Here is an 18,484-nt window from a genome sequence, read left to right as displayed (position 1 = left end):
GAGGAGGGAAGAGCAGCTGTAGCCCACAATAGCATGCAGCCTGCTAGTCCTTCCAACACGACCACGACAAATGGGAGGGGAACACCCCACGTAACCACACACACGCCTTCCTCCTCTGATAGGGTTTAACAAACAATCTTTGTATGGCTATACTAAAAAAAAAAGTAGCCTGGGATATGCCGGTTAAATAAACAAGAGGACGAATTATTTACACGAACTCCAAAGTACAACGATTAGAGATGTTAAAGCAACAGAGGCAAGGGAATCGATATACTTTGCATCAAGGTTGCTGCTGTTGCTGCTGTCTAATGACAGGTCCCAGAGCTCTGACCACACATGACAGAAGGTACTTCCTCTTTTGAGACACTGGTTACGTTTCCCTCTATTACTAGGAATTGAGGTAGTGGGTGCAAACAGTTCCTCTCACACTCACAATTTATAGTACAAGCCAGGAGCGGCGCCAGGGTTTTTGCCACCGTAGGCGGCAGCACGCCTCCTCTGAGCATTTGGCGGCGGGGGGCCTTCTGCTCTGCGTCTTTGGGGCACTTCGGCGGCGGGTCCCGGAGCGAGTGAAGGACCCGCCGCCGAATTTCTGCCAAAGACCCGGAGCGGAAGGACCCCCCGCCGCCAAGGGCGGCAAAATGCCGCCCCCCAAATCCTGCTGCCCTAGGCAACCGCCTAGGGTCGCCTAGTGGAAGCGTCGGCCCTAGTACAAGCCTCTACTGGGCACCACAATAAAGCAGTTGTCTCCAGTAACTCCTGGTCTAGAGGCAGGGGGAGGGGGTAGGGCCAACATGCTACGTTGTAAGATTCTCTGGGCTTCATTTTTCTGTCATGTGCAGAACCAAGCACACTGCGGGCCCCTATACACACACAACTTACACACTTAATTATGAACCTGGCTCTCCAATAGCAGTCTCAGTCATTGATAACTTCTGATCCTTCATCAGAGCAGAACAAGCAATGCAAAGGAAAAAAATATCTGCTTTAAAAAAGTGTTTAAGGTCAGGGGTTGAAACAACAGGATAACTAGTTGTTGAAGCAGGCAGGTTTTAGCTACTGTCTGTCAACAAATTAGGTAGATATAACTTGATCAGTAAATTTATAAATCAGCAGTAAACATCTTATTGCACGGTAAGACTTTCTTATGTAGCAGGAGCTCTGTTGAAGGTGATGTGGCCCCCTCTATGAGACATCTGGATTAGAAGTGGTGGGGGTGAAACTCGGGCAGGTAATCTCCCAGTTCTACAATGTATGTAACTACAGAGTGTGATCTGCATGTCATTTATAAGGAGGAGATGAGCAAGGGTAGGGCCTATTGGTGTGTATGTAGAAAAGGGCATTCAACTGATGTAGCAATGGTTTTTAGAACAGTGGCAGGCCTTCCACTTCTAAAGGAAGAAAGATGATCCCCTCTTCCCTCAATAACCAGGATTCAGTACTGTGATTTACCATTGCTGAAGTACCAACAAGCCTTTCAGTACAGGATATAGAGGTCAATGTTACAGCAAAAACCTGCTTTCAATATGCCTCAAATTCTAGGCTCAAAAGCAGAAACAGAGCAGTGAAAAAGTCAGTGAAGATCCATTAATGCAAAGGATGGTCCTTTCACAGTGCAGGAGAGAAAAAGGGCAGCAACGTGGTTTGCAGGGTTGGCCTTGTCACCCAAACGCTTCGGCTGCAAACAATAAGCTCCAGTGGGCTAGTCAAAATAGAATTAATTTGTTGACTTCTAACAGCTCTCACTATCACAAAGCCAATTGACTCACTGTACAATAATGCTTATACGCCACACGGTGGTGCCCCTACTTCAGTAACATAGCAAGGTGGAGGCTTGAACTGCATCAGTAAACACAGGCTGGGGAATAGTGAAAGGCTGATTCTTGTCTTGCACTGCAAGCTTACTGCATTATTAAAAGGTAGCAGGAAGCCGTTGTCGAGTGCCTACACAATAACACACAGCCTTGGCAGGGAGGGATCTTCCTTTAGAATCAGCGTGCCATCCACCAGTATTGCTCTAGCAGGCTCTCACTTGCAACAACACCACCACCACGAATTTAAACCCTGCAGTAGCCAATTATGATCTTTACCAAATCAAGCCAGAAGTATTCTGAGTTTGTGCAGTGGAGGAGACAGGTTAAGAAACTCTAGAAAAATACTTACTGTGCAGGAACCGTACTGCCTAGCTGCCCCAACCCTTTAACATGACCTTATTCTCTCTCTGTGCATAGCCTAGCAAGGTGCTCATTCCAGAAACAGCTTTACATGTTCTCCACCCCCAAGTCTTCCATGAAGCAGATCAACACGCTCCAAGTCTGTCTTAAGCAGGCAGACTCCTGCAAGTTTTCTCTAGGGTATAGGGACTGGTCTAACCTTTTCAAATTCTATGTTTAGCTTTGCGGCCAAGGTGTCTCTGCCTCGCCCTCCAGTCCTGACCTAGCCCTTGGAAAGGAGAATATTTGCTACTACAATCAAAGCAGGATTGCTTAAGTATGTATGCAGAAAAAAAAAAAAAAAAGACCTTTTCAGTGTGACCCTTACACAAAGGAATACAACGGCTAAATCCTTCAGACTAACATTTGCAAATTTTCCATGAGGAAGCAGCGGCAGCAGTCGAAAAACCAATTCCCCCCCCCCCTTTTTAGCTCTGTATTCTGAGGGGTTAAGAGGTAAATAAACCCTTTTCTCGTGGACTGCAATTCTATCTACAGCCCTGCTTCCTGGAGTAAAACATACAGAGTTACCGCCCCAGTGTCTAGACAGGCAAATGGGCTGCTCTAAAGGGGGTGGGGGGAGAAGGGTGAAAGAGTGGGGAAGGAACAAACATATTTGTGACAAAACAGAAGCGAGCCTGCAGACCAGCTGCTAAGCGTTAAGGACGTAGGTAAGGATGGGATTCCATAAAGGGGAGAGGAGTCTTTAAGGAGTTAATAAATGTGGGAGGAGAGAAGGAACCAATAAAAACAGAGCACATACCAGGAAAACGCTTTGTTTACTTTAAAGCCTAGTGTACTGCAGAAGTGCTCTCAATAGCTGCAAATCTAGGCCTCCATACTGCACCCAGCAGCAGCCATGGCTCGCAGATGGCAGATCTGCAATACGAACGTTCTGCCAAATGCCACCTCTCTTTGAGGGGACTTGGCAGAACTGGGGGAGGGAACAAACCCACCAGCAAACCACAAAACCGGTGATTTTAAGAAATCAAACTTATTGACACCGTTTAAAAAAGAACCAAGACCACTTTTACAGTATAAACACGCCAATTCATTCATTTTACTGATGGTTCCATTTATGAATTTCATTCTCGTGAAAAAAGGGAATAAAAGGAAAACAAATTAAGAAAATAGCTATTTATAGAAAAACAAAACAAAACAAAGGGCTCAAACAGAAATGAATCTGTGCAGATGCTTTGATGAGCAGTCTGATGGCAGATTACCACCTGTGCAGCAGGCATGCTTGAAAACCTGTCTCAGGACTGTAGCTTCAGTTCCACAATCCAGGATTTCTTTTACTTTTGTCGAAAAAAAGAGCCTAATAGTTTCATACTGTATTTATTTAATAACTAAAATTCACAAATAAAAAGATACTTGCAAAGTCCTTTAGTTGTGTCATCCCATCCTCCTCCACTTTACTGCTTTCAGACCCATATGCATCAAAAATGGGCTTGGATTTTTAATAATAACTGTTATATGATTGGTCAGTTGGAGCTGAAGCACCAATGGAGAAGATGCTTTATGGAGATGATGGCACACCCCCTTGCCTTCCCACACACTTTTCGGAGGAACATAGGAGATGTACCAGTGCCCGGACTCCTCTGCTCCCATTTCCCCCACCCAGAGCATTCCTCTCATTTTATATTTCCGCTCTTAAGTGACTGACTGTAGCCTCTTTTTTTCCCCCCTTTCTGTCCTTGCGGGACTGCATACACGTTGGACATTGTTCATTTCTTACTCCGCCAGGCTGTGAGCCAGTGTCAAGTAGGTCCTGTTACAGCTCAGTGCTAGTTGTTGTTTAATGGGTCTTTTCATTTCAGGTAGGTTTGTGTGTCATTTTAGAAGGCTTGCTTATTTTCTTCCTTTCATTTATCTGACAAGCTGCTGGATAAGGCTACTCATATTCCAGGAACTGTTTGTGATAGAACAGCAAATATCTGCAAAAAGGAAGACACAACACAACTTTAACCTTATGCTGTACATTACAGATTTTAAATCCCAATTACCAATGCAGCCATGATAAAAACAAGGACTATTAGTGCTATTTTTCTTGAACAATTCCAGGGAAGTGTGTTAGTTTCATAGGATGACCACGAAAAAAAAAAAGTAAAAAATCAGCATACCGAATTTGATCAGTAGCTCAATATGCTCGCTACCTGTCTGTCCTGGAGCCTGACCACCCTGTTCTGTAACCTAGTGTCACGTCTTGAAAGCTAAACAGGATTGGACCAGGTTAGTATTTGGATGGGAGACCTCCACGTAACACCGAGATGCTGGAAAAAGTGGTGATGGTGATTCTGTAGATGCGCGCCTCCCTTTGAGTTGGTAGCGGGAGCCACTGTCCCCGCAGCATAGGGGGCGCTGTTGGGTTGAGGATGCCACCTTTTGGATGAGATGTACAAGCAAGGTCTCGACCACTTACAGTTATTAAAGATCTTATGCCACTTTTTTATTTTTTTAAACAAGAGCATGGGTGGAAACCTTTGTGTCCCAGCCAAATCTGACATGTCTACCTAGACTCCTCTTGGCAGGTTCAACTGGGTAAAATTCTTCTCTTGTCCTAAACTACTGTGCACTACAGCACAGATGCTGAGCTTTATCCTTGAGGCAGCTGCATTTCAGTGGGGAGCAAAGTGATCCCTGTGCATCCCTTACCCACTTCATACTGGCTGCAAGGCCAATTACAATACTTCTAAAGCACTTTTGATATCTCCACATTAAGAGGTGCTACAGAATGATTATCATCTTCCATTTCCCCACTCCACAGGGTTTCCTGAATCTTTCCTCTTCTTCCACAGGTGGAAGTCCAATCAGAGCCATCATTTATCTGAACAAGGAAAAAATGGGCAGGACTCCCTTCACAGTCAGTCAACGCTGTTTCTTAATCAGCTGGAGATGCCACTGGAATGATACAAGCCACCTTCTCTTTCCTTGGACTGGGTAATTGCCTCCACAAATCGCCCAGCCCCGGAAGCAATGCTACCTGTTTCTTACTGAAGGAAAACAAACCAATCTGGTCTACTGACCTTTTTGTTAAATGAATTAATTAAAATAATTTACACTAAAAAGTCAAATACTATAGAAGAGATGCACATTGCCAGGCTGAAAAGCAGAAAAGGAAAATATGAAAACTTATTAAAAATTCCAAACGAACTGCCTGCGCTTGTAGCAATCAGAGGAAATGTCGGGTATAATTAAAAACTAGAACAGAACAGATTTGATCTTTCCAGCACCAAACCCATGGTTGATATGCCAGAATGGAAGCGATTACAGATTTTAAATTATTTTTTCTTGAAAAAGAACCCAATTCCTGATGCTTCTCAAACAATAAACATGTTAACCTCGCAAAAATACTGCGCTATGTAGCATCCACAGTGCATGTTTGAGGGAAGTGATCGAAGTGATATTGTCAGTTTGAAATCATTATTAAGGGGGATATGATAGAGGTCTATACAATCTTGAATGGTGTGGAAAAAGTGAATAGAGAAGTGTTATTGCCCCTTTCCCACAACACAAAAGCCAGGGGTCATCCGATGAAATTAACAGGCAACAGGCTTAATAAACACAAGAGGCAATACTTTTTTACACAATGCACAGCAAGCCTGTCTAGATGCATCTAGCTGTGCACATGCATACAATTCCATTTCCCAAAGGAAATCAATGAAACAGAAACAAACCCTCAGAAGTGGATATCTGTAGTACTTTTGGCTATGTATCTAACCACTGTGTTATACAGCCTGTTGAATAAACTGCCCGCAGAGGAGAAAGTCTAGTATAATATGGAATTGTGCCTTATGAAGCTTAAATGGGTGGTCCATATGGTTATGGTTGGCCAGTGGGATTACGCCAATCCCTATTACAATGTGAATTCATAATACATGTATTTAACAATGAAAGCCACATGTGTAATAACCTATCACACACTCACCCCTGTGGCTAGCAAGGCTGTGATGGGGCAGATATTACTGCAGCCTACTGGATTAGCCAGAAGGTGGGTGGACATACAAGAAACTAGTTATCTTGCACAGCGGCACAATGCACTGCTACCTTGTCCTTCCCTTTTCTCCAGTCTAAAAAAACCCAGTAGGTTAGACCAGCTTTCTGAAGCACTGATAAATGATCACTCTGGAGAGAAATTGTTCTATATGGTGAAAATCTGATAACTGAAGCAATAAAGGTTCACCCACCCAGAGGGGACCCTTTATTAATGATAAACCTGCCCCCATTCTTTCCTCCCCATACCCTTTTTGTTCACAACCTACCCTTCACTGTCTAGTACATCCTTAATGCTAGCCTTGGTGATGATGGCATCATCACATTTGAACCACTGGTCCTTGTGTTGCCGGATGAAGCTGGTATAGTGCCCACTCTCCAAGGTTCCTTGGTGATTAACTACTGCAAACAAGGAATACCTGGTGGAGGAAAAACAGTTAAAGAACGCTTGGATCAAAAGAAAAAGGAGTAGAAGCTTGTGACTGTCTATACATGTGCATAAAGAATGGATGCCATATGTAACCTCTCTAATTAAAACACCAGTACTCAACACTGGTTGGGGATGGGGCAAGTAGATGATTATTATTAATTCACAGATACATGGATTATAAAGCCAGAAAGGATCACTGTCATCACCTACCTAGTGTGACCTGTATAACACAGGCCATAGGACTTTCCTGGATTAATTCCAGTTTGCTCTTAGCAGATTTTTTTGAAAAATATTCAATCTTGAATTAAAAATGTCCAGTGATGGAGAATCCAGTACAGTCCTTGGTAAATTGTTCCAATAATTAGTTACCCTCGCTGTTCAAAAGGTGCGCCTTATTTCTGATCTGAATTTGTCTAGCTTCAACTTCTAGCCACAGGATCTTGTTATATCTTTGTCTGCTAGATTGAAGAGTTCTCCATTATCAAATTTCTGTTCCCCATGAAGGTATTTACAGACTATGATCAAGCCATTGCTTAACCTTCGCTTTGTTAAACTTAACAGACAGAGCTCCTTGAGTCTATCACAATAAGGCAGGTTTTCTAATCCTTTAAATCACTCTTGTGGCTCTTCTCTTTCTTGAATTGTGGACACCAGAGCTGGACAGCATTCCAGCAGCGATCGGCACTAGTGCCAAATAGAGAGGTTATATAATCACCTTAGTCCCACTCAATATTTCCCAGTTATAAATCCAAGGATCGTATTAGCCCTTTTGGCCACAACATTGCACTGGGTGCTCATGTTCAGCTGTTTACCCACCAAGACTCCCCAAGTCTTTTTCAAAGTCTTTTAGCAAAGTCATTGCTTCCAGGGATAGAGTCCTCCATTGTGTAAGTATGGTTTATATTCTCTGTTCCTAAATATACAGTTTACATTTAGCCATATTAAAAATATAGTTTGTTTGCACCCAGCTTACCAAACAATCCATGCCACTGTATTAATGACCTGTCCTCTTTATTATTTACCACTTTCCCCATCTTTGTGTCATCTGCAAACTTTATCAGTGAGGACTTTATGATTCCTTCCAGGTCGCTGATAAAAAATGCTAAATAATGCACTGCCAGGAATTAATCCCTGCAGGACCCCACTAGAAACACATCAGCTCAATGATGATCCATTGAATGTGTGCCATGTTGACTATGTATTGTTCTAGTTTCTTAATCAAAATGCACGTGGTACCAAGTCAAATGACTTACAGAAGTCTAAGTATATTAGCTCACCACTATTATTTTTACCAACCAAACTTTTAATCTCATCATCAATAAAAATCAACAAGTTAGGTTTATAGAAAATAGATATTATCAAACTATGCTGATTGGCATTAATTACATTATTAACCTAGTCCTGTATCAGCCATTCCATTTTTTTGCCTGGGATTGATGTTGGGTTGACAGAACTATAACTACTCGGTGTGACGTTGTGCAGTCTATATGGTTTTATAAAAACATGATAATAAGTGAATATAATGTAACTGGGATAGTTTTAGAAAAATATGGTAAAAAGTGAATATAACGTAACTGGGATGTGCTTCATGCAAAAGGTCTCTTGTAAGGTATCATTACAAAGCTTATAATCTACTGAGTGTGATCATCCGATTTGTATAAATGTACCACTCTTGTATCTAAAACTAGAAATATAAAATATAACTCTGAGGGCCTATTGAAATTATGTAAATTGTGGGCCATTAATGATGGTTTGGAATCTTGATGACTCCTATTGTCTGCAGATGGCCGTGTTTACCTGTGAGTCTTCCTGTATGTGTGTGTGCTGGCAAGTGAGTAATGAAGTCTTGCAGTGACATGTGATCATGTCACCTGAACTGGAATCCATCTTTAACCTGGTGCTTTTCCAGTGAGGGGGGGTTGAAACCCAGAGGGCAAAAGGGTTCCCGCCTTATACAAAAGATATATATAAAGGGGTGGAAGAGAACAAAGGAGAGAGAGGAGCCATCATGAAGAATTCCCTAGCTATCACCTGAGCTGCAACAAGAGCTGTACCAGGGGAAAGAATTGTGCCCAGGCCTGGAAGGTGTCCAGTCTGAGAAAAAGCTTACTGAAGCATCTCTGAGGGTGAGATTATCTGTATTCAGTTTGATTAGGCATAGATTTGCGCATTTTATTTTCTTTTGCTTGGTGACTTACTTTGTTCTGTCTGTTACTACTTGGAACCACTTAAATCCTATTTTCTGTATTTAATAAAATCACTTTTTATTTAGTAATTTACTCAGAGTATGTATTAATACCTGGGGGAGCAAACAACTGTGCATATCTCTCTATCTGTGTTACAGAGGGTGAACAATTTATGAGTTTGCCCTGCATAAGCTTTATGCAGGGTAAAACGGATTTATCTGGGTTTAGACCCCATTGGGAGTTGGGCATCTGAGTGCTAAAGACAAGCACACTTCTGTGAGCTGTTTTCAGGTAAACTTGCAGCTTTGGGGCAAGTGATTCAGACCCTGGGTCCGTGTTGGAGCAGATGGGAGAGTCTGGCTCAGCAAGACAGGGTGCTGGAGTCCTGAGCTGGCAGGGAAAACTGGAGCAGAGGTAGTCTTTTCACATCTGGTGGCAGCTCCCAAGGGGGTTTCTGTGCTCCAACCCATCACACTCGGGTTGTCCCGTTTATCCTTTTTAATATTAGCACAACATTTGCTTATTTCCTGTCCTCTGCAACTTCCCCAGTAATGAGTGTTTCAACACTCAGTTGCAATAAACGTAGGAGTGTTTAAAGAAAAAGCCTTCCCTTTCATCCTATACCAATGACTTTTAAATTCCTCCCCTATACTATTGCTGGTATTAACACTAGCAAGGCAACAGTCATTCATAGCTTTTAGCAACTAAGCTAAGTAAACACGCAATATGATCTTTATTTTGCCAAAGAGCAGACTTGCTGTTCTGTAAAACATAGCAATGCTTTATCACTGCAGGACATAGAACAGATTCTACTTCACCTTGCAAAAGTCATCCACCTTGCACAATAGGAGAGTACTGGAAGGCACCACTTACTTATTATCATTGTTTAGACTATCCGTTGGCTGCTGGTACTGCCCATTCATTCTGCTCTCTTTGCTGCAACAAAAACACACAAGAATCCAGTCATTTAAAAGCAGTGGTTTCTCAAAGGGAGGCAGTGGGTCACACACGGCACAGAGAGCCTGCATGCTACCTCCAGGGGCAAGTGCAATGGTGCTTAGTGGCAGAAGAGGATTGCTGACTAAGGTGTTACAAATACTATATTTGTGCTCACGGTGATGCTGTCTAGGAAGTCGATTTCTCCTCCTAACTAAGGCCCCAATCCTGCAAACACGCACATGCTTAAATCACAATTTCCCATCCCCAAATCTTAAAAACAGATTAAGGAGAGATTAATTTGGCTCTTAACCCTGAACAAAATATAATTACATTAACCTTTTAAACTCCTATGGATCAATCGCCCTTCTTTTGACTTGTGAGTTTACTTTGCGTTTTTGATTACAGCAATAGGATTACCTTCCTGGTTTCATAGGTTGATAAAATTCTGATTACAGAGCCCCCTGCTGCAGAAAAATAATTTTCCTGATGTCATAGTGGCTATATTCCTTCATACCTGAAACCTTTCATCAGCACCCAGCTATTTTATCCACAGAGGACTCACCAGAGAATAGCAGGAAAGCCTCAAATACTCTGGAATGTATTGATATAAACTAACCTTCTCTGATATCACACAGGCAATTTAGTGGAGGCTTGGAACTGTCCCTCTTTCTTGGCAGAAATAACTACGTTTGTCTGTAGTAAATAATTTTGAAATTGTTATTAAAACTGTATCAATACGGATCCTGAATTTAAGAGATGTGTTATTTTTGTGCTTTTGGTATTGGTTAAGATGTGATTTATGTAGTAATAATTTAATTAGAAATGATACTTGATAACAATTTATTATCTCAGGTCACTAACTGAACTTTTATGGAAGGATTTGTACACAAGGGTTTTGTTTTTGTGACTGAGATTTGAATAAAAAAATTAGTCTTGCTATGTCTGAAGAAGCTTACTAACTAAAATCGCTAAAAGTGGACACAACCCTAGTTAAAAGTATTTTAATTGGGCTTGAACTTTTTTGACTCTCTAATCTCAGGAGTGGCCGAAGAGGGCTTTACATGAAAAGAGGAAGGGAGATTTTTGCACGTTTTTGTAACATTAAAAATATTAGGAATGTTAAATCGGATCCTCTCTGATTGCGCTGAAGAATGTACTTAGCTGAAAGGACAGGATGTGGGATCTCTAGCATTTTGAAGAAAGGACGTCTTTGTTAATTATCTACCTTTGAAGTTAAACAGGTGTTAACAGAAAACTAAGTTTTTATAGGACCATGTTTAAAACACAAGACCTGAATTGGTTTTACTAAAATGGGTTTTGAAATGGATTTAGTTAAACCAGTGCACACCCTTTCATGGACATATTTACATGGGTATATATCTGTATATATAGCAATATATATACACTGTGTCACAGCCCTGACTCAAAGGATATTCCATCTTCACAACATGCATGTGCAAGATTGGTATCCAGACTAACCTAGCCTCTGGGGGATTTTTAATGCTGTACATACCTGGAAGCCATAAATGGCGTCATGTCCAACTCCAGCGGAAAGGAGACATACGTAGTGATCTTTCGCCTCAGTTTGGCTGAGTGTTCAAACCGCTGAAGACAGAAAGTGGAAGTTTCTTTTAGAGAAGAGATTCTGATTTCCTTTCCTTGTACATGTCTTACACATTGGGCAAAGTGAGATGAAAGGAAAGTAGGGAGATTGTCACACAGCCACAAGAGGATGTGAATAAATTAGGTATTTTTCTGGTAGCTTTCAGGTACCAGTTAGGTCAGTATATACAAGTGCTAACAAATTTTCCCTAGGAAATCCTAATTCACTAGGGGGGGCGGAGGTAGAGGGAAATCAAAGCATACTGCTTAGAATGGTGACTGAATATCTAGGGAGAGAATATAAATTGAGAATAAGTTTAGGATAAACATTGATACTGTGGCCTCAAACAGTAAGGTCCAGCATGATAGGCACGATACAAACATACAGCAAATGACAGTCCCTGTTCCAAAGAGCTTATATTTGCAGCAAAACTGGTGATAGACAAATGCTACTGGGGACAGATATGCCTTTAAGGATTCTGCCACCTGACTGGTGTATTTAATCTACCAACATCAACAAGGCAAGAAATCATCCCAAGTGACTGCCATCGTTATGCCAGTTGTCTGTGCACACAAATCCTAAATCAAAATAAGGAACAAATGGAAGGTAAAATTAAAGAAAATAATCGGTCTCCTTTCTCCTAAAGGGAGAGATGAATTTGTGAGACGCGTCATACTTTCCTCATCCTTTCTATAAAAGTGGAGAAAGGAAAAAATAGCAGAATGAGATGAATGAGTTTCTATTTAAAGAAGGCCCCTTTTCCCATTTCTCAGTACTCCTGTCCTATTTACACTCCTAGCTAATCATTCTCCCTTTGCGATGCCATAACAATTCCCTAGCAACAGAACAGGATGTCAAAAACTCCTACTTATATCCTTTTGATTCTCTGTTCATCTTTCTAATTGCATTATTAACGCTGTCAGAACATAGGTCCTTTATGATGAATCTGATATTAGTTAAGCCATATTAAATACCTTACAATTTATCATTACAACAACTTTTGGAATGGAGAGATATTGGTATAGTGCTTTGATGCATGAAATGTTACATCTTAAATTTTACCAGAGAGGACAAGATGACTTCCCAAGATCACTTATTTTCCAAAACCTTCAATCACCACGGTTACATAAATGCTAAATTGTACTAAAACCTCTTTCCTATATTGTCACCCACACTGCCTTGCCCCTGAAGCAGTCTCACCTTCTGGGCACTCTTTCCACTTTGCTAAGGAAAACAAAGAAGAAAGACACCCATGCTCTGCACTGGCTGCCTGCTTTCCAGTACGGCATGGTCATATTACTTGCAGTTAAAGCCATAAACAGTACAGAGCTGGGCTGAGTGACCACCTATTACACCGTCTCCCATCACAGCATCTGACCTCAATGGTGAGTTGGAAGTGCTAACTGCCACCACAGTATGATCTTGAGACAGATCATTGGGGTGTTACAGGAAGATTCTCCATTGTGGCCCTGTAACTTTTGAATGTTTTCCCTTCAAAATACAGAGTACATCTGTGGCATCCTTCCAGTTGAAGTGCACAGTATTTTTATTTTCTCTCTCATTCTCTGTGGCTTGTGGGTAGTAGCTCTATTGTACAGGAGGGATAAGTGCCACGAGGGATTTGTGTTTGTTTGGTTCAGGTTTTGTTTTGTTTTAGTATTTTTTTAAAAAGGTCTATTTTGACAGGCACCCAGAGACATATGGGCAAGGCTGCATTATACAAACAATGATACTATCCTTAAACTAAAATCTAACTGGACAAGCCAGCTGCTGTCCTTTAAGTCAGTTTATGTTACAATAAATAAATTAGAGTGAAGTGAGAGATAGCAGAGAGATCTACAGAAACCAACTCATCCCCCTAGAGCAGAGTCTATGTTCTTTTATCCACCTGTCCTTTGTGAACTTACTTTGAGATGAAAACAGGCCACAATGGGTAATTTCTTCATAGTGAGTTGTTTGGTAGATTCCTGGTAGCTATGGCAACCACTACATTTGATTTTGGCACTGCTTCCTAGATGTTCTGGCCTTGTAAACCTGAAAAATATTAAGAAGTGGAAGGATGCATAATACAGGCAAATTATTTTCAATGCATCTTGAAAACAGTTTGCATTTCCACTTGTAGCCACTTAGTAGCATGCGAGATAAGCTTACATCTTCTCTCAGGAAAGCCAGAAGTGACCTGCTGCCCCTTTCTCCACATATTTCTTAAGTGGAAGACCCACTGGAAACCATGCACCATTTTGCACAGTGCATATTTATAATGTGTTATAGAAAGATTAGGAAATTGGGCACAGAGCAGAGTCATTAGTTATAGCTCTATGATACAAGGTAAGTACAAGCCCTGTGCTGAGATAATTATACCCAGAGAGCAGATGCTAAGGAAATATACTTTTTTTTCTTTTTGCAAGATAAATCAGAATTTAAAAAGCTACCAACATAGGAGAGCCCTGTTTCAGATTTCCAACTCGGACATTTACATTTGCTTCCACTTGGGCAAGCTGCCTGGAAATGCATCAGTGGCGGAGAAAGGAGACTGAATATTAGCTCATCCACCACAACAGAATCGCTCATTTTGAGATTGCTTGTGCAGACTTTTTGTTTTCAAAACCAAAACCGTGGACATGGGAATTCTGAAGCAAAGCCAGATGTGTTCTGTGCTCAGTTACATGCCAGTCCCCAGGATGCCCTTCCAGCTCTCAGGCTGGGGTTAGAGCTCTAGAGGGAGAGAGAAAGGTTTGGATGCAGAGTTCAGTTCAAGGTCAAATTACTGACAACTAAAGATTTGCTTTCAAAATGTAAGTTTTAAGAACTTCCAGCCTGTTACTAAAGTCAGGTGGAAAGGAGTGCTTTGTAACCGCTTAAGGGGGTGCAGGAAACTGTTAGAGGATGGGACGGTTCTTGAAGTAAGCACTCAGCCACTGCGTAGACACTCATAGAAACACACTAAAACAAAAAATGTTCAAGCTCTGGGAATCCTAATATTAAATCTTCTGACTTCTAGTTTTTCTTCTAAATTTAAATTTACAAGCTGTATGCATGTTCCAGTCTCCCTACTAATGTTGGGTTTAAAGTTATTGAAGCTTCTTGTAATAATACATATTAAACTATAAATTGGGCATTTTAGACTACTACAGACCTGACACATTCAAGTGCCTATTGGTATTGTTTCTGATCAGCGATCCAACTCCGTTCTCATTCTGCTTGAGGCCACTGCGGCTTCCAAAACTAACCGTAGCCTTCCTGATTGTCTTGATCGAGAAACTGGTATTTCCTTTTCCCATTTGAATACTACCTCCAGCTGTTCCTCTGTTTCTGTCAGAAACTTCACATAATCTCCTGCCATGAAGTGCCTCCATGTTTCTGGTCTTTGCCACTTTTCTGCTCAGCCCATTTTCTTCCTTACAGCCAGCTGCAACCTGTACCATCACTTCTATATAGATACCACTCAGTTGTACATCTTCCTGGTCTCATTCTTTGATGTTCAATCTGCCTATCAGCTCTTGGCTGGATCAGAACCTATCTACTCAATGATTCAATGAAATCCTCCTCTTGGCACAAAAAAGCCCTCTTTTACCATGTGACTTCAACTTTGATACCAAAACCAGGAATCTTAGTGGTATCTTTGAGCCTGAAGATTTTTCCTTCCAAGTGGCCTTTTTTTTGGGTGGGTGGGTAATTCTACTCATCATCATTCCCAGAACATCACCAGAATTTACCCACCTTTGCCTGGATTTTGCCTTTGCAGAAATCTTTATTCAAACATTAATCACTTCTCCTCACAGTTGTACTAATAAATACCCTGGTTTTACTGAATCCACAATTTTTAAAACTTCAGGAGTTTAGAATTCTGGAGCACTATAACAGTACTCTCTTAGTCCAGGGAGCCGGAACAGATGCATCTGAATTTGGTCCTGCCATGCCGGCAGGGGACTGGACTCGATGACCTCTTGAGGTCCCTTCCAGTCCTAGAATCTATGAATCTTCAGTCACTTTTGCTGGCTCCCTATCCATCTGTATGTCCAATTCAAAATCGCCCCCGGTTTTGAAAACTCCATGAATTCGCTTCTCTCTTTCCCCTCATGGCGTGTGTGTGTGGTGCGTCCACTTACAGGTCTCTACCTTACAGCAGAGTAAGTATCACACTTGACAATGCACATATGCTCGATATGAAAATTAAATGTGTAACTAACTGTGCTGTGAAGCTTTTTTTCAGGTGCTTGTCCAGCTGTTTTAAGCCTCAGGAGGCTGAACCAGAGCACAAATGTAGTTCTATCCCAGATGTATCATTTCCCCTGTACAAAATGGTGTAAGTCAGTAGGTTTGTTTTGTTTTTAAACAACTGTCATAATAGTTGTGAATGAAAGAGTATGCTGGTCTTGTCAGGCCAACGGGACATTTTCAAAAATATATTTCTACTGCATGTTAAAACAGTAGCCCACCCTCAATAGTAGCAGTTTTTTATAACTTGAGCCAACAAAGTCAAGAGATTCTGAGTTAAGGTGTCTTCCTTAACCTTCACTCAACCATATCATGGTATTACAGCTCAGAGCAGGCAAGATTAGTATCTATTCCAACACCCTGCAATGCCCATCAGAACAGTCTGTCTGAAGGACAGTCTCAACTTTACATTTTCTTATTTAATTTCTTTTCACTTATTATGAGTGAGGTTAGTACCGGCAAGAAGTGCTGCACTGACAGCCCTGGAGACTGAAGTCCTCTATCCACATAACAAGCATGAGTAATGTAGGCTCTCTCTCATTGCGCCTCAGCCAGGCCTGGAAAGCACATCTCTAAAGGTGAGTGGGCAGATAACTCTCCATGGCCCATTCAACCCATGGCTTCTCTGGAGACAGCACCAAGAAGGGGGATATTTAGTACCAATTGTGTCGGAGGTTTTTGTGATATGCATACATAGCCCTGGGTGCTGGATTGAGAGCCAAACTCGTTTCTCATAGAATACAACCAATTGATAATCACATGGCAACTGATTTTGGTCACACTTTGTTAAAGATTAAAATAAAACAAAAAACAAACCAGCCACAACAAATTTAAGTGCATGATATGTACTACAAGATGGCTGAGGAATATTGCTGTGGTAGCATGTTGTTAGTTTGCTTTGCTAGTTACCATTATTTCTTATTTGTGGACAGCAGAAGGGAGCAAGATTATTTCCCCTATCTACATTCTGTTTGCCATATGTTGTACCTTCGCAAGCAGTCTGTGAGTGTGGTGGTGCCCGATACATGGCTTTCCCCATTCACCACACTGCCGTCACTCCCCGGGCTCAGTGGCCAGAACGGTGTAGAAGAGCCTGGCAAATCCAAACTGATGTCCCAGAACGGGTCTATCGTTGTAGAAACACCACTAGGAAAAAGAATGGAGTTTAGCATTTGACCCAAGGAGTTAAAAGTAACAGTCCAAAATGTATGATTTACTTGGGGGGGGGGAGGGATAGCTCAGTGGTTTGAGCATTGGCCTGCTAAACCCAGGGTTGTGAGTTCAATCCTTGAGGGGGCCATTTAGGGAACTGGGGTAAAAATCTGTCTGGGGATTGGTCCTGCTTTGAGCAGGGGGTTGGACTAGATGACCTCCTGAGGTCCCTTCCAACCCTGATAGTCTATGATTCTATATGGTATAAACTGGATATTTACTGGAAAAGGCAACCAGTTCTACTTCATCCCTACAGGGTGCTCAGACTACATAAAGCATGTCTGACAAAACAGCTGTGCTCAGTACTATATTTACACAGCCAATTCCTTTCCTGGAGATTTATTTAAAAAGCACAAAGGAAAACCACAGATTTTAGGAAATTTATTGCATGTTTTGAATGCAGGATATACATTTGCTACAGTCTACAGCTTAATGGAGTTCAGTGATTTAGAGCCAAATTGTTGGGTTCCTCTGAGATGCAGAATCTGGCCTGCATCCTGGGATGAAAATGCTAAGGTGTTTTTATTTAGACTGTTGCACTATCTGTGTTCAGACAAAAAAAGAGAACAGAAATACTCTTGATATTCAATGGTGTGCTAGTTGGAACTTCAGAGTTCACTCTACAATCTGCCATGGCACTTGGAAATTGAGATCTTAGAGCATACCAGAATCAGAAAGTACATTATATTCCTACTCATGTTTCTCTACAAGACATCTGAAGACAGACCCAGTGGCTAGAGGTGATTGGCGACATTGCTCAGAAAGCTTTAACCTCCATTCCCTTGAACCTTTCCTTCTACCATTCAGATTTGTGTGTGATTCTTGCTTCCAAATGCTAACTTTTTTTTTGTTTATGAAAGAATGTTCCGCCTGTGCTCTTTATCTGCTCTTCTGGCCTCCTCCTTCCTCTAAATACCACCTCTCTTGGACTAAAAATCTAGTTTACAACTTCCCACTTTCATTCAGCTTCACTAGTGCAAAATATTTGAAATGGTCAAAAGAAGAAATATGCAACATTTACGGACACTAATTTCAAGCTGCCAAACTTATTTTTATGCATTGAGCCGCCTGACTTTTTCTTTAACTCCCATCTTTCCTTGTTAATTTTCTTACAAATTCTGACATCAAATATTATTCTTAGTAGCGATCAGCTGTGATGATACCACATCTAGGCTACCATTGTCAGATACGGACTCTGTGGGTCCAAAAGACAAAGACTACCATTTCACACTTTTTTCCCATGATGCTCAATCATTCCTACAGTGAGAACTCTGTAGGTCAGTTCTGAAAACTGAGTACAACAACTGATTAAAATGAGCAGAGTACAAACAGTCCATCTGCAAGATAGTGTAGATAGTTTGGGGAATGCAAGATAAGACCAAAAAATACGTAGTGGAGCTCCAACTCCCGGAGTGATGTCAAATGGCTTAAAGTAAGCCACCTTGCCCGATAACATAGAACAGAAAGAATTCTTCCCCTGACTCTAGTAAACCTTTATTTTCTCTTATTTAAGTTTACCTAAAGCCAGACCTCTAGAAACCTTTCCCTCCAAAACCTAAGGCTCAGAATTGAAGAAAAATGATAATGTGGCTGCATGCAAGAGTTCTCTTACTTCAAGACTGGTACACCTGCATATTCCCTATCAAAAGAAAATTTGCCTTGGAAGTCTTCTGATTATGAATGTTGAAAT

General features: G+C 41.3%; 1 protein-coding gene and 1 long non-coding RNA gene across 3 annotated transcripts in view; one reads left to right on the top strand and one right to left on the bottom strand.

The window, feature by feature from the left end:
- The first annotated feature begins 256 nt into the window (after positions 1–256).
- On the top strand, positions 257–8,911 carry LOC135974077 (uncharacterized). The gene is made up of 2 exons (XR_010591210.1): positions 257–346; positions 5,012–8,911. It is a non-coding gene; the product is annotated as an uncharacterized LOC135974077 (long non-coding RNA).
- The window catches only part of USP22 (ubiquitin specific peptidase 22), a 193,136-nt gene continuing 178,187 nt past the window's right edge, over positions 3,536–18,484 (bottom strand). For both annotated transcript variants that reach the window (XM_005289042.4, XM_005289043.5), the window contains 6 exons: positions 16,570–16,728; positions 13,272–13,398; positions 11,275–11,366; positions 9,696–9,758; positions 6,476–6,625; positions 3,536–4,150 (listed from right to left, as the gene is read on the bottom strand). In XM_005289042.4, the coding sequence (XP_005289099.1) occupies positions 4,108–4,150; positions 6,476–6,625; positions 9,696–9,758; positions 11,275–11,366; positions 13,272–13,398; positions 16,570–16,728 (634 nt within the window). In that variant the 3' untranslated portion in view covers positions 3,536–4,107. The remainder of the gene's footprint in view (positions 4,151–6,475; positions 6,626–9,695; positions 9,759–11,274; positions 11,367–13,271; positions 13,399–16,569; positions 16,729–18,484) is intronic.

The sequence above is a fragment of the Chrysemys picta genome, chromosome 10 (assembly GCF_011386835.1).
Source record: "Chrysemys picta bellii isolate R12L10 chromosome 10, ASM1138683v2, whole genome shotgun sequence".
NCBI lineage: Eukaryota > Metazoa > Chordata > Testudines > Emydidae > Chrysemys > Chrysemys picta.
Note: the sequence above shows the minus strand (reverse complement) of the source record. Positions and strands in the feature narration are given on the sequence as shown.